Raw genomic sequence first — 16,363 nt, 5'->3', positions numbered from 1 at the left:
TATATATATATATATATATATATATTCCTCAAATTAACAATTTCATAATAGCACTGCGTCCGTTCTGTATTTGTGAAGTGCGTTAAAACACTTCATACTAAATGCACATATAAATTATAAATTATTAGATTTATTTATTTATCTATATAAATCACAGAAAATGAACAGTTAAAAATTTATTACGATGTATGACACATAGGGTAACAAAGTAAAGCAAACAAAGTAGGAACTGAACGGATATAACATATTTTATTTTTGCGTTTTTTAATTCTTTCCAAATAAGAAGTTAAACCCTCAAAATACCCCATGTAAACGACTTTGACTGTATATATAAAACATGTTAAAACGGAATTCTGTAGCGAAAGATGAAAAATAAATATCACAAATCACAGGAAATGAACAGTCAAAAAATTTATAATGTATATATACGTGGTATATATACAGTATATATAGGCTCATACATCGTAATAAATTTTTAACTGTTCATTTTCTGTGATTTATATAGATAAATAAATAAATCTAATAATTTATAATTTATATGTGCATTTAGTATGAAGTGTTTTAACGCACTTCACAAATACAGAACGGACGCAGTGCTATTATGAAATTGTTAATTTGAGGAATATATATATATATATATATAAAGAAATTTTTCAATTTACTGAAGAGGAATAGAATCTTCTTTGTTTCCACTTCTTACGTGGATAATCTTATTAGAATCATGAGCATGAAATTTTTTTAAAATAATTTAATATATTTTCCAACATTTCATTATTCTTTTATTTTTCATAAAAATGTAATAAATTTTATTAGTTTTTTTTTCCAATAAAAAAAAACACGCGGGAGAAATTATATATATACTTTCAAACCGATATATCGAGGTGTTTTTAGCAAAAGGACAACGTTATATCGGTTTAAATTATTGATAAATACGTTTTAAAAAGGTAAATAGAATATTTTTATAAATAAAAAAAATGCATTTTTGTCATTTGAAATATGTTCCTTTTCCTGTTAATATCGAACATTTTTACAAAAGGATACGTTTAATTTATCAAATTTCAAGTTAAAATACGGAAAATTTGAAAGAAATTTACTATCAGATTTATAGTCAAAAAGTTAAAATATAGTTTAAAGATTTATTTTATATTATATAAGTAAAATAAAAAGCAATTTTTCCTTATAAATTATCAACTTACATTGAACGTCGAGTTTGATTGTATCCTCTATACTGCTGTGTTCTATCAATGGATTGTCCGCTTTGCACACTAATTTTTTGCCCGTGTCAGCTATGGTGGGTACAAATGACATCATACTCACTGTTGTATTCAATTCTGGCATGACACTGCTTTTTGTTTCTGTCATTTCCGTGGTTCCTTTGTACCAACTGATTACAGCTGGCGGTCGAGAGCCTGTTGACTTGCAATGGAACTCTGCTTGACGTTGGGCAGAAAGAGATTGACCTCGTTCTTCAATCTTAACATCTAATGGTGGATCTGGAATCGATATCGATTATATATATTTTTAATTGAGTTATAAATAAAAAGGGATGGTATAAAATATAAAAAATTGATCTGGAAGTTCCAGTTGGAATGCTTGGATTCCTGTACAAGATCTTCAAGAGATGATAGTATTGTAGTTACTGAAGTTAGAGAAGTGTAAGAGTGGGGATAAAAGAAAATTGGACACATTATTGATAAAGAAACCTTATAAAAGATAGTTTTCTTATAAAATAAAAAAAAAATGGAGGAAAAGGCAACGAAATAAAGTAGTAGCCTAATGGATGAACTAATGGAAGATGAAAGCTATTGGAGTTTTAAACAAAGGATAAAACTCGTAAATTACTCTAACGTTTTTAACGGAAAAAGGGGGTTTAAATGATGATAATGATGTTAAAATTAAGTATTATTAATTTGTTTAAAATGAATTAAGTCAGTTATTATTTTTATTAATCAGTAATGTTTAAAAATCACATTAGCTTCAAGCTTATCTTCGATTGCAGTTATACTAGGCAGTAAGGGGGAAAAATTCCAAATTTCGTATTAAATAATATTAAATCTTTAATTAGATAACATTCAGATATTTTTTTTAAATGTGTAGTATGAAATAATATTCAGAAAATGAAATTAATTTATCGATCAAGCACTTCAAAATGTCAATGTTCTTTTTTAGAAATACACGTAAAAAAAGGAAATTTCATAATTAATTCCTTAACAAAAACAGCAAAATACTTTTTAATCTATATATATATATAAATGTATTTTTATTAGTTTATTTCGATCGAGTCTATCAAAAAACGTAAAAAAAAATAAAAAAAAGGAAAGCGTCAAAATGACATTCTAACTTCTTATTAAGAAATTCTTACACATTCAAAATTTCTCTATGTTGAACTGTCATCTTCTATCTCTTGTAAAATCAAAAAAACGTGAGATATTGGTATTGCTAGAGTTAGAAGGTATATACCAAATAAGAAAAAAAAAGTATTTCCCCCTTCTTCTTTCAAAAAAAGAAGTCAATACGTTCTTTTTGTCAAGAGATTTTTCTATTTCATAGTCTCCTTTAACTTCTTTTTCGCGTGCTGAAGTTTGGATGGAAGTTTTGGAAAATTGAATTGGGCATTGCAAAAAAACGATTAGTTCCTACAGTAAGACTACGTTATTTCCGTCATCTGGTTCAACTAAGATGTTGAGAAGGTCAAAAGAAACTAGGGAATAACTGGATAGTTCTACCGTTTTGTTCCCTGATGAATTCAGGGTCGGTAAACTATTCCCTAAAGTTAAAGAAATTCGGAAAAAAATTCCCTTAGTTTAAAGTCAAATTTTCTATAATATTAGTTTCGTGAAGTCGGAAAAAAACAAGAATTTTTATCAATAACTTAAGCCACATCTATAATGCATATCGATTAGTTTTTATTGATTTAAATTATTTTTATCTGTCTGAAATGTAATAATTTCATTTCTTCTTTCCTTATTTTTAACTTTCCTTTCCTTTCCTTTTTTATTTTTTATGTTGAAGTAAGTGATGAAGAATGATGCAATTTAATAATATATTCAGTCTGAATGATGTTGGAACATTTAAAAAGGGGTCAGAGGAAGAAATTATCGATGACAAATATTCGTCAAAAATCTAAAAGTTCTATCAATAATAAAGGAAAAGGGAATTTTTGTAAAGGCAATGAAGTATATGACTTCATATTTTTGCTGTCCGATTTGCCAAATCCTATTCATTTTCTTGACGTTAAACACTTTCGAACAATGGTTAAATTCGCCAACAGTGAAGAGAATGGGTCGATAAATTCCTTCTGCAAGGATTTTGAGATTTGTAGATGAAGGATGAGAGAAATAAGTGTCTCTTCTACGACATACTCCACTCGACATTCATAAGTTCACGCATCTGTCCTTCTAGAAATTCTTCTTCTTCTTTTGGCTTTAAAATGGCTGACATTTGGCAAATCTTGATACACTCCTGGATTACTAAAGAAATGATCTAACCATCTACTGTAGAGGTAATGCTTAACTTTAATGTAAGGATTTGGAAAGCTTCGAAAATTTGTAAGCTCATACACTACCTTAACCTATGTACAGGAGTATAGAAACTTTCAAATAAGTTTTATAAAAGTTATTTATATATATATATACACATGTATATACTTACAATGAACATCTACGATGACTGAAGCTTTGACTGGTGCAGAAAAATTGTGATTTGAAGCTTGGCACGTGTAAGTTGCCATTAGATCTTCACGTTCCAGCATCGATGTTATCATCTCGTTACGTACTACACCATTTGGAGTTACGTCGTACGTATCGTCTAACGGATATTTATTTTTCCACCATGTCAAAGAAGGGAGTGGTCTTCCTAAGATTTCACACGGGGGAAATATATATCTATATAATTACTTTTAAAATAAAATCAAAGTTATATAGAATGATCTAAAAGTCAGTTAACCATTTTAAAGAATAATTGCATGTTTTCGAGTACTTAAACGTTACAAAATAGGACATCTCTCTATAGGTCTATAATATTTTTTTCAAATTGCAGCCCAACAATTCCCACTGTCGTCCGTCCGTCCGTCCGAGAGAATATATTTTAAATTAAATAAATTAAAAATATAATTAAAAATTTCAGTCCTGCATTTTCACGATGTCACAATAAATAATTGCTTGTTAAGGCCATTTGTACAGTTAGCTGACTTTTGGACTGTCTGTATAACTTCGAACGGGGGAGGTCCAAAAGTCAGTTAACCATTACAAATCCTCTTATTCAAATACTTTATTACTTACAAAAGCTACAAAAATATGATAATCTTTCAAATCTTGCTCGAGCCATTCTGATGGTAAACTGAATTTTGGACCGCCCTGTATGTAGATAAGTAAATGGAAAAGAAAAATGTATTTAAAATGAATTATAGAAGAGAAATCTGTTTTTAATTTTAATTTTAAAATTTCCCTTTACCAAAATAGCTTTCGCTCTAGTTAAATCTATTATACTTACAATGCAAATTATTATTATTATTTTTATTTTTTTTATCTCTCTTCCACACAAAAATCTGAAAATTGATTATATATAAAGTAAGAAAGGAAAAAAAAATGATTAGAATTGAAAATAAATTCGATAGATAATAGAATTTCTGCATGGAGATTTTGTAACTCTAAAATTAGATCAATAACTGGAAAGAATTATTTGTAAGCAGAATTCAGAATTCTTTTCTTTTTTTATTATTATTAAAGTGATTTATTCCAAGCATGTTCCGAAGATGCTAAAGTATGATAAAACTGTAAAAAAATACATAATTTTTTTTTTAAAATTTAAGTCGGAAAAACAGATGAACATTCAACTGTAGATAATGTATTTAAGTAGAAAATCAGTTTTAAAAAAATGGGGTTTGAAAAAAAGGAGGGTGAAGATGACAATAGTTTTGTGAAACAATCTTTGTCTAGAAACATTATTTAGTTGTTGTGTTGTTCGATATCTGTTATGGTACATATACGAAATTACTCAGACTTCACAGAAATGTTGAGTATTTGGTAAATGGCAAATTTAATACTGGTGGGAATTTAGTCAACACATACCAAACTTTAATGCTATTTGGGTCTAGACCCGATAGCACGCATATAAATTCCGTTTTGGAAATGGAAAGATGGTGCAAACTCTGTCTGTATGAATGACATCAATAGCGTAATAATTAGAGATTGGATATATACAGTAGTTTAGTTGATTGTCGAAGACTTTAGCAAAATCCCATTCCTCAGCCATTTCCCTTGGATATTTCATAAAGTGTGAATAGCTACTTAATTATTAACAAGTTAAATGGAAAGTTTAAATTCATTTGGGTTAATGTCTTCTAGGAATTATTAAATTATATAATTGTTTACGAAAAGTATTTTCTTTTCAATTTTTTTTTTCTTCTCGATAAGTGTTTTCTGTTTTTTTTTTACTATTGAAGAAGAAATTTTTGGGGTGTTTCCATGAATTTAATGTTAAATTTAAGGAATATTTTTATGTTTAGTGAACATTTTCGAAAATTTTGACAGTTCAAATTTACATTTAAATAGAAAACAATACCTCTTGTAGGATTCATTATAAAAATTTACTGTTTCGGCTACAGAAAATTGCTATTCTTAACACACAAAGATATCTAAAATATACACGAGGATGCATGCTTTATATTGGAATAACATTTAAGAAAAACATTAATATAATTTTAAGTACTTACCTCCTTCAGCTTCACATAGAAGATAGATTCTATCACCTTCATTATAAGGTCCTATCACCCCATCCAAGACTTCACCATTCTTGTTTTTGATATGCACTGTCCTTGGAGGAACTGAAACGATAGATATCATTTATTATCTTTATGGTGTTAAGGATAAATGAAATCAATAATGAGATTTATCTTATTATTATTATTATTGATTTCACCAAGAAAACTACGTGTAATCCAGTAACTGATTGTAATGGTAAGGATTCATTCTTATCATCATCATTGAAGATTCTGGTGAGTAAAGAAGATGCTAAGGATTCATCCTCAGCATCATCTTTGAAGGTTTTTTTTCGAAGAACAAACAGTTTTTCTTTTAATTAAATTGTATAATATAAGATTTAATACATTTTTACACGTAATAAAATTTTAATTTTTCATTTTTTTTAGATAAAATAAGTGATTTTTCTTTACGCATTTCAGGCTTTGATGTTATATATATATATAGGCTTATATAAAAGTTAAGTAAATATATTAAATAACGTATTTAATATTATTTAATAATTTATTTTTATCTGTTTTTTTTAATATAACTTTTTTATGTGCAAAAATTTTCTTACAGTATAGAATTTCTAGTTGAAGTATAGCTATATGTCACCTGTTGAAAGTCAATTGAATTTTTAGTAGACATTAACTGGTTATATCGAATCGTTTAACTTGAGAATAGTATTGAAAATTATTTCTAGAAAAAGTAATATTTTCAAAAATTCCGAATTTCATCATAAAAAAAAATAAAATTATTCAGAGATAAAATTTCTTTTCTTTATGAATAAAGTAAATTTTTGTTATGAATTATTTTCTGAAGCTCCTCGTCAAAAATTTTCAAGTCTAAATCCGTTCAAATATTATTAAATTTTTAAGAAATTTTTCTTAAAAATTTATTTTTAAAACAATAAATTTGCATTTTAAAACTAAATTTTTAACGTTTTCTAATAATTTTATTTATTATAAACCTTAAAAATTGCACACACACACACACACACACACACAGAGTATATCAATATCACACGTTTCATTACTCAAAAATGAATAATTTCTTAATTAAATTTTACTATTTTAAAATAAATTTCATGTAAATTTATACATAAAAATTGAATTTTAATTACTTTATAAACATTTTTCTTTATTGTAAACTTTTAAAAATCGCATCAGTAACGATATATTTTTATGTTTTGGCGACCATCTAGAAGAGAAATTTCCTTATAAATTTATAATTTTCTACTCGAAATTTGTGAGGTGGTGATTGTAAAAATGTAAAAAAATCTTTTTAAAAAATAACTCGAATATTCAAATATTCAAGTTGTTTCGATAGTTTCTTAGATGGTTTACAATTTTCAAAATGTTGGTACTTTACTGAAGTACATGTTTGGTAGATAGAACATGGTTTGTGGAAAAGAAAAAAAGGAAAAGAGAAAGAAAAGATGAGAAAACGAATTGAAAAGAGGATACGCAGAAACATCTCCCAATATATATATATAAAGAAAATATATTTTGAATGTTTTTTTATGAGAAGTAAATGTGAAATGTAGCATATTGAATGAGAGAAAATATTATTGTGATGCAGGAAATTGTCTTTGTTTTATTTTTTTAACCTCTTTTAGTGTCTAGAAGTGTGGAAACAAAAGTATACTTTGTAAATTTGTTATAATTTTTTAATAAATTAAGCATCAATGAGCTTATATTTAGCTCTAAACATAGCTAAATATAAAATCTTTGGTGCTTAATTTCTTTGAAGTATTTAATTTTTAATAATTAATCAATAGAACTTTTTTAACTTAATTTTTAATGGATTTATACAACAATTTTTATCATATAGGTTTAATTTTTTAATAAAATTACAATTATTTTTAAATAATCAAAATTATTTTATAAATTATTGTAGAGATCTTAACCAAATTTATATAATAATAATTTAACAAAATCTGGTATTTAAATTATATACTTAATATAAATAAAAATTTAATTTAATTTTAGAACATTTAAATTTCGTAAATTGATAAAAATCATAATAAAATAAAGCAGATTTAAAGATGATGCTAAGGATTTATTCTTGACATCTTTGAAGATTCAAAGTTATTGATGATTGATGATCAAAGATGTTGAGGTTGAATCTTTCAATAATCATCCTTAGTATCCTAATTGTCAATTCTTAGCATCTATGATCATCAATCATCAATATAACTAGAATTTTCAAAGATGCTAAAGAATCATCCTCAGCATTTTTGAAGATTCTTTCTAAGTATTAAGAGATACTTTCTATTAATTAATTTCTTATGAATCTTTAATATTTATATTAAACCATTAAAAATACAGTTAAATATGTCAAAAAAAATTTTTTAAATAAAATTTTAATGTCTTTATATATAAAGACATTAAAATCTTCATATAAACAAGAATATGCGTGTCTTGTACAGGTGATAACTGTTAACGCGTGTATCTAGTATACTTGTTAATTATTGAATTTTCGTCAGAAGCACCAAAATTTTTTAAATATATAAATTCAAGCTAAAAGTTTATTTTTAAAGATCATGTCATTATTAACATAGGGAGAAAAAAAAAACTTTTATTTTGAGTACACACGAATGTTTATCTAATTGCTAACCACTAAAAAAAACTCTTCGTCGCGTGTCGTTATATTATTAATGATCGATAGAATACATATATAAATAAATAAAACAAAAATTACTTATTTAAATTCACCAATTGTTTCTTAAAAAACAAAGAAGAATATGTTAAAGGCACGACAAATAGTAAAGGAAGAAGCCATTTAACAAAAGCTTTCAATAAACATTCATTGTCTTTAGCAAATTTAAATATTTATCTTTCTTTTTAATGCATTAAATTTTATAGTTTTTATAAAATTCGAGTCACGAAAACTCTTTTTGTTTTGATAAAAGCTTAAATCCCATCATAGTTTTCATCATACTATCTATCTCTATACATAAACAGGATAGATAAACAGTAAAAACCATTTTAAAAAATGGTAAAAAGGGTGTTTAAAGCTTGAAATTTTAAGCATAAGCATAAGAACAGGGGAAGAGTGTGATCTTGTTAGTACATTCGATATTACACCAATGTCACGTGACTTATCTGTATTGTTGCCATCTGGTAGCAATTGGGATTTACGAGAGCTGTCTTGTTAATATAATACAGAATTCAATAAAGCTTTGTAGTTGAGCTGTGTATTGGTAGTAATAACAGAGTAAGGAACCTCGGCCAATTACCAAATTTACATAGTTTAATCAGTATGTTGGTAATAGTGAAATAACGTTAATTAAATTCTATAGTAAGAGAGTTTGTGCATTCTGATAGATGAAAATGCACTTAAGGAACCGAGGATGAAGCTAATTATGAGGTCCAACAGGTACAACGAGTCTGTGGGGATGTACGATTGTTACTACTGGTTATATCTTACATTTAATGATCTATATAACGTGTAAAATATTGTTTACTTATAATTAATTTCTTTGATATTTTTCATCGTCGATCGTCTTTACATGGTTAGGTACGCTAAATTTGTTAAAACACCTTCAATTTTCTGAAAAAATTCGACATAAAATTATAGAAAAAACATTCTTTTCTGCATATATTAATAAAATTATTTCCTCGTGTAAAACTTCATCAGCAGCTTTTGCTGATTTAAAATTGATACATCCCTATGCTAATATATTACACAAGCTTTATTTTCTTCTTTAGGGAAATTAAATCTTTAGTTTAATATTAAAGAAAAAACTGTTGTGTTTTAGGTAAGGAATAACAAATTACCTGTCTATGTAGCCATTTTTTATTTCCAAACAGTCGATTCCATACTCAGATACTGTTTCCTATCTTGGTGTAAACATTTGATCAGAAGGTCACTTTTAATAATCATATTAAAAATGTTAGTAGTGCATAAAAGTATGTTGTGGAGACGTTAAATTATATGATTTTGCAAAGCCCACCCGAAACCATTAACTAGGTGCCGAGTGATTTTATCCATTCGGCCACTAGTTAATGGTTTCGGGTTCGCGCCTGACCACGAGTCGACTACGTGGTGTATTTTAGAAATTTTTACGCGCGTAATACCTAAATAGGGACCAATTTCCCATATAAAATACTACTTCAAGGCAAATTGCCTATGTATTGTGTTTCCTTATTCCATTACCTCAATCCATATCATCAAAATCTTTCAATCAATTCCAATCTGGTAGTACCCAAAGTTCTGATTGGGTAATGAATTTAATTTTTACTTTTCAAATTTAAACAATATTAAAAGTATTTTAAAATAATTTAATTCCTTACTTTCCGAGGAATATAACAATATATAATATTATTAATTTTATTGTTAATAAGATAGATAAATTTCCCATTTTTATAGGTTAAATCACATCTTATAGGTTAAATCACAAAAACTTCGAAAAGTGTATATAACATTTTTTCAAATAAATTATTTAATTATAAATATTAATAAATAAGGAATAATGCTTTGTTAAATCTGTCTAATATAATATATTATTATTTTTTTAAAATAATTAATTAATATATTTAAAAACAAAAATAAGCGAACAAATTTCAATATCATTCTCTTAAAAGATAGTTTTATTATTATTAATTTTTTCGTCGTGTATTTTTTTTCTTTACCTTCATGTAAATGCAAATTCGTTTACAAGATTAACATACGAAATAATAAATGAAATTTGATATCTAATTAATTAGTCATCAAGTCAAATATTCTCAACGGGTATCGAAGTTAATATTACTTGTTTTTCTGCATGAAGTGAAGAGGTTTATGTTCATTTAATCGTGTTTTCTTAGATTTTCTTTGAACAATACACGAAAGACAAGGAGTTGAATGAATATGGAAATGAAAAAAAGGGTATGAACATGTACCGAGTTAATGTACAACAAAAGCAAAATCAATTTGACAGATGGGAACGACTAGCACTTCTTTCATTGATGTGATTTTCTTTGCACTTTATCATTTTATCTACTTAAAATCTTCTTAAATCTTATTACATATGCGTGTTATATACTTAAGAAGTTTTAGAATATTAAATTATCAATAATTCTTAATAGAAAAAAATAAAATAAAATCCCTTTCTAATCGTGTTTCGGACGTGTCTGTTGATTAAACGAGATTTAAATTGAGTAAGAAGTTATCCGAAAAGGTACTGAATGAGTGATAAGTTCTCTATACTTTATCATCCTTTAAATATCTGAATAACGATGATAATATAATGGCATGAATACCTTTTCATCTCGGGGTGAATTGGATATTCTTGTGAATGTTAATTAAGTAAGCTGCAATTGTCTGTTATCTAATTAAAGCTCCGAGAAGGGCTGAATTCAGGAAACATTTTTACTTAAATCTACGAGATTTATAGAAGATTATCATCAGATATTTTAGAAACTTACCTATAATTTTTAAATAAATAATTGAGTTACGAGATCGAGCTTTATTAAAGTCGACTCTGCATCTGTAAGCACCTTCATCTTCTAAACTGAGTTGGTGCATTTCGAGCGTGGCAGGGACATTTGTAGTGATGAGATAAGTCCTCCGGGATAAACTGTCAGTAGCTGCGTGTCTAGCTTGACCGAGATTTCCTCTTCTAGCATCTAGACTATAAATTGGCGTGATAGAATCGTCTTTATACCATAACACCAAAGATACACTATCATCTTGAGTCGGAGGGGTGATGTTGCACGGTAACATACTTTTTCCACCAGCTATACCCATTACTCTAGTAGCCACGTCTGGAAATAAAATATGTAAATCTAATCATCAAAAATTCAAGTTGGATAACCACAAAAAAATTTCTTATAAAGAACATCAATCAAATATTCTAAAGTAAATAAAATCTTTGGTAACGATAAGAAGGAAAAAAAATGTATTACATAAAAACGATATGTTATAATTAATATTTTTTCTCCTTAAGTTATTAATATTAATATATCCCGATACGTTGTAAACATTATAAAAATGATTAATGCCATGTTTTTTCAAGGTTTCTAACCAAAAATCCTAAACAAGCACGCATATAAAATGGATGGAAAACTAGTAAATTTTTTCAGTTATTTATATGTTTGTCGAGAGAATTATTCATGATTTTTTTCCGACAGAAATGATATTTTTTCCTGTTAAATAACTAAGATTCATTCCTCTAAACATGATCTAAAACATCAAATAAAACTTATAAACTAATTATTGTCTCGTGTTTACTCGTACACTTTGAAATCTATCAAGAAGTGTCATACTTTGACATTGCTAATTTATGTGCCTTCTTGGGTTATAGATAACTAAAGAATTCCCAGTTGTATATAGAAACCAATTATTATTATCTTCAAAAATTCCTCGGGGATAATATTGGGTTATCGTATCACAAAAATAAAAAATAGTTTATTTTTTTTATATAGCTCGAAGAAAAGACATTAATTTAATTTTTTTTTCTATTTTTTTGTCCTTGTGTGTTTAGTCAATATCATCGATTGATTAAACATTAAATATATTTTTTTTATGTCAAAGGATTTTTTAAAATATTTATTTATATATACGAAATTGTAACAAGAAGTTTTATTTATTTATTTTTTAAAGTTTTGTACGGTTTCTATATAAGAATATTGTTAAAACTATATAAGAAAAAAATACCCTAAAGCGGTACTAAATCCATCTCGCTCTCCTCTTTTATTTCTTTCTTTAGTTGAAAGAATATCGTCTTTGGACAGAGACAGACAGACAGACAGACAATAGTGAATTTTTACAAGCTTCTACTATAACCACAATTGAGAAAAGTACTTGCTGAAAACCATAAACAAAAGCAGACAGCCAAATAAATAGATTAGTGTAAAGGATTTGCAGCTGAAAGGATGGTTTCTTGTATATTTTTTCGAATTCTCTTTTTATATAAATCCTCCCGTCATAAACATAAAAATCGAATTTTTTTAAATTATTTCTAACACGCTTCTAAAGTAAATTATTTATATTATTACATCTTGATAATTTAAAGTATATTTTTTTTAAATAGATTTTTATTTCTTTGTGTAAGAAAAAGTATAAGAGGGGAAGAGGAAAATATTTTTTTAATAGAAAATATTAATATAATTTAATAATAAAAAAAATTTTTTTATAAACAATTGTCCAATATTTAATTAAATTTTTATTAAAATTTAATAATATGTCCGTAGTTTTTTTTAGAAAAAAATAATAATAAAAAAATAAAGATCCACTATCATATATTTGAATGCGTGTGAAACAGATGTGCATTATTATACTTGCAAATAATAACTACTGCATTTTTATTTTTTTGGATTTATTTTACTCAGCAGAAACTTTATTTTTTTTCTATTTTATTCCTTTATTTTTATAAAAATAAGTTTACAATTTGATAAACAATACAAAAAAAAAGAATTTTATTTGAAAAATGCTTTATATGAACAGTGTGCAAGAAATATAAAATACAATAAAACCTGTGTAAACCGGACTCGCACGGCATAGAATAGAATATTTTTTGTCTGTTTGGCAGGTTTTCGTTTTATTCGGGTTCCGTTTTAGACAGGTTTTACCGTGTGCATTTTTTTAAAAGTTAAATTTATAAATTTTTAAATATAATTAATAAATTTGTTTGTTTATTTAATTGAATTATAGGAATTTTATTTAAAGTATAAATGCGAAAGTAGTAAAAAATTAAATTTAAAAAAATTAAGCTTAATTATAATTTACATATAAAAATAGTAATTAATTTATAATATTTCTTTAAATTAAAATGTATTTTTTTTAAATAAATCAATTTTTAATGCTGTTTAAATGACGTGGAGTGTGATTATATGACGTTTTTACAACACATTTATAGGTTATAAACTTAAATATTATTAATTGTAAAAAATTCTATTAAATTTTTAAACTATTTTATAATTAAATGTATTTTATAAGCTTTAAAATTATATAAATTTCAATTAATAATTAATTTGAATCAATAAAATTTTAAACAATTCCAAATCATTATTAAGTAAACGTGGCATTCTTTTAAAAGACGTTTAAATAAAAAGAAAACGTTTTAAAAAATATCTGTCAATTAAAAACGTTTAAATCTTAATTAAACATTTAACCAAAAGATTTTCTATTGTCAGGGGTTTTTCAAATGTAATTAATTAACTGAAATGCAATTATAAGAATCAAACAGAATTTACACGATCAAAACATTTCTCCAATGTAATTAATTAACTTTTATAATAATCACGATAACAAATTGTTTCTAATATACCCGAAAATTTGTTGAAATTTAACTTGGGAAACTTAATTATTCTAACTTTATGAAATTAACCCTGGGGATATCGCGGGATATCAAACTCATCCTCCTCGTGTAACACACACTACATATAAATACGGAAAGGGTGGCCCAAAAATCGGATAACCATTGTAAAAACTAAATTGCTTTATTCGTTTAAATAATTAAGTACTTAATCGTACTCTCGAGTTCATCCGGAAACATAAGAAAAAATTGTTAACTAACTTTTGGGCCACCCTCTTCATATATATATATATGGAGATGTTACTCCACACACACACATATATATATATATATGTAAACTTGCGAATACGATTAAGTACAGTACAGTACTGTACATAATTATTTAAATGAAAACAGCAATTTAGTTTTTACAGTGGTCAACTGACTTTTGGCTTAGCCTGTATAAAAATTAAGCTCATTATTCTTCGCTAAAATATTATTTTGATTGACTTTAACGATTAAAATAAATTATTATATTTATTATAAACAAAACAAGACTTTTTTTAAAGGTAAAAAAACAAAAGGATTATATAATAAATTTAATTACGTTATACAGTTTTTAAACATTTATATTTTTGTATTATATTTTTGTNAGAATATATAGGGCCTAATTATATTTTAAACGCCTTTAAAATATTAATCAGTGACTCAAGTTAATATAGAAAATAGAAAGGATTCGTTTTAGGAAGAATTTTAACACATTTAAGCTTTTAATAAGCAATACTTATCGATGCTTTAAAAATAGACTTGGACTAAAATAATTTCTAGATGTTTGCTAAAATATTAATATATACTAATTTAGAATATTGACAAACATTCATGGTCAAACAACTTTTCTCTATCTTTCTCTATACAGTTAGCCATGTCAATAATGTAAATGACTTCGCTATTAATATAGAAGGTCAAAATACTTAAGTTATTTGAAAATTTCTTCAATTGTCAATTAATCATAATTTTCGAAATTTTAAACTTTATGATATTAATTATATTATTAAATTCAACATCATACAGTAAAACCTATCTAAAACGGAAAAAATAATTTGATACCATGCGATCCGGTTTACATAAGTTTTACTATACATATACAGACTCAATCTAACTTTTAATAACGACCACCTCCCAACCACGCCGTTTCTAAACGGGAGCCATTTTTAATTTTCGTAAACAGAAATGCGTACGAAATAACCTGCAAATGACGGCCAAACTCGGAACATATTTGTTTTCGTTAGTGGCCGTTGTACAGAAGTTTGATTGCTTATATTTTTACTTTATACATATATTTATATATGTATAAAGTAAGACAAGCAAAAATTATTGTGACATCACAATGCCGGGTTGCAATTTTTAACCATATTTTTAATTTAAAATATATGCTCTCGATCTAAAATTAGTCGTATCTTTCCCCTGTACGTCATACTTTTCCTAATTACAATAGTGTCATGCCAGTCATCTATCTAATACCTTTACAGGGGAACATTTTTGAATTGAAATCACGTATCTTCCGGTATAGCCCGGAAGTTGGTATATAATTAATCGGACCTCCTGTCCATATCTGATCTCGATTTTCATCTATCTGTCCTTCCATTATCTCGATAACAACAGTTCTCGAGATTAAGGAAGGACAGACAGACAGACGACAGTGGGAATTGATATGTCTAAACTTTTTGGGCTGAAATTTGAAAAAATTATAAAGCAGTAACTAAATAAAACAATATAAAATCTATATTAAAAAATAGTTTTTTTCTATGACATAATAAGAGCAGTTATAATATAAATTTTCAATCACGTAACCAATCAATATTGTTCATATATATTATCATGATATAAATCTTTCTTCAGTATCGAGGTCATTGAATGTAGAAGCTCAGAATTTTGTTAAAATTCATATTATCACGCATATTGATTATAACATTTTCTTTGTATATACCAAGCCAACTCTTCACTCGAATTATCTATATTATTTTATTATTATTATTATTATCATCTATGATAAAAAGTATTATATGCTCTTTTTATATTATATTAAACTGTTCGATATATTTATCATAATAATAATAATAACCGAAAATAGATTGATTATGTATGCACGCGTGACATGTTTCTGACGTATTTGTTTCATGTTACGATTTATTTTTAATTTTTTTTAAATTATTTTTTACATAAAATATGTCAATAAAAATAAAAATATCTCCATAGAAATCTCAAAATAAATATACTCGATGGTTATAGTTTAAAATTTAACAAAAAAAAAAAAAAATTATTGTTAAACTTAATGATGTTTACCTCTTTCACCCATCAAATATAATTTTTTATCATCAACTTATAGTGTAAAGGATTTGCA

At 26.1% G+C, this 16,363-nt stretch overlaps 1 protein-coding gene across 1 annotated transcript in view; it reads right to left on the bottom strand.

Annotated features, from left to right (window-relative positions):
- The window catches only part of LOC111624251 (titin-like), a 126,416-nt gene that overhangs the window by 34,661 nt on the left and 75,392 nt on the right, over window positions 1-16,363 (bottom strand). Inside the window, exons 2-5 of the mRNA XM_023367063.1 lie at window positions 11,153-11,491; window positions 5,714-5,824; window positions 3,652-3,855; window positions 1,197-1,493 (exon numbers count right to left, since the gene is read on the bottom strand). Coding sequence (XP_023222831.1) covers window positions 1,197-1,493; window positions 3,652-3,855; window positions 5,714-5,824; window positions 11,153-11,491 — 951 coding nt within the window. The remainder of the gene's footprint in view (window positions 1-1,196; window positions 1,494-3,651; window positions 3,856-5,713; window positions 5,825-11,152; window positions 11,492-16,363) is intronic.

This window comes from Centruroides sculpturatus, unplaced genomic scaffold (assembly GCF_000671375.1).
Source record: "Centruroides sculpturatus isolate CEXI.00-Female unplaced genomic scaffold, Cexi_2.0 scaffold353, whole genome shotgun sequence".
NCBI classification, from domain to species: Eukaryota; Metazoa; Arthropoda; class Arachnida; order Scorpiones; family Buthidae; genus Centruroides; species Centruroides sculpturatus.
The sequence above is the reverse complement of the archived record's forward strand: the minus strand, read 5'-3'. Positions and strand labels throughout refer to the sequence as shown.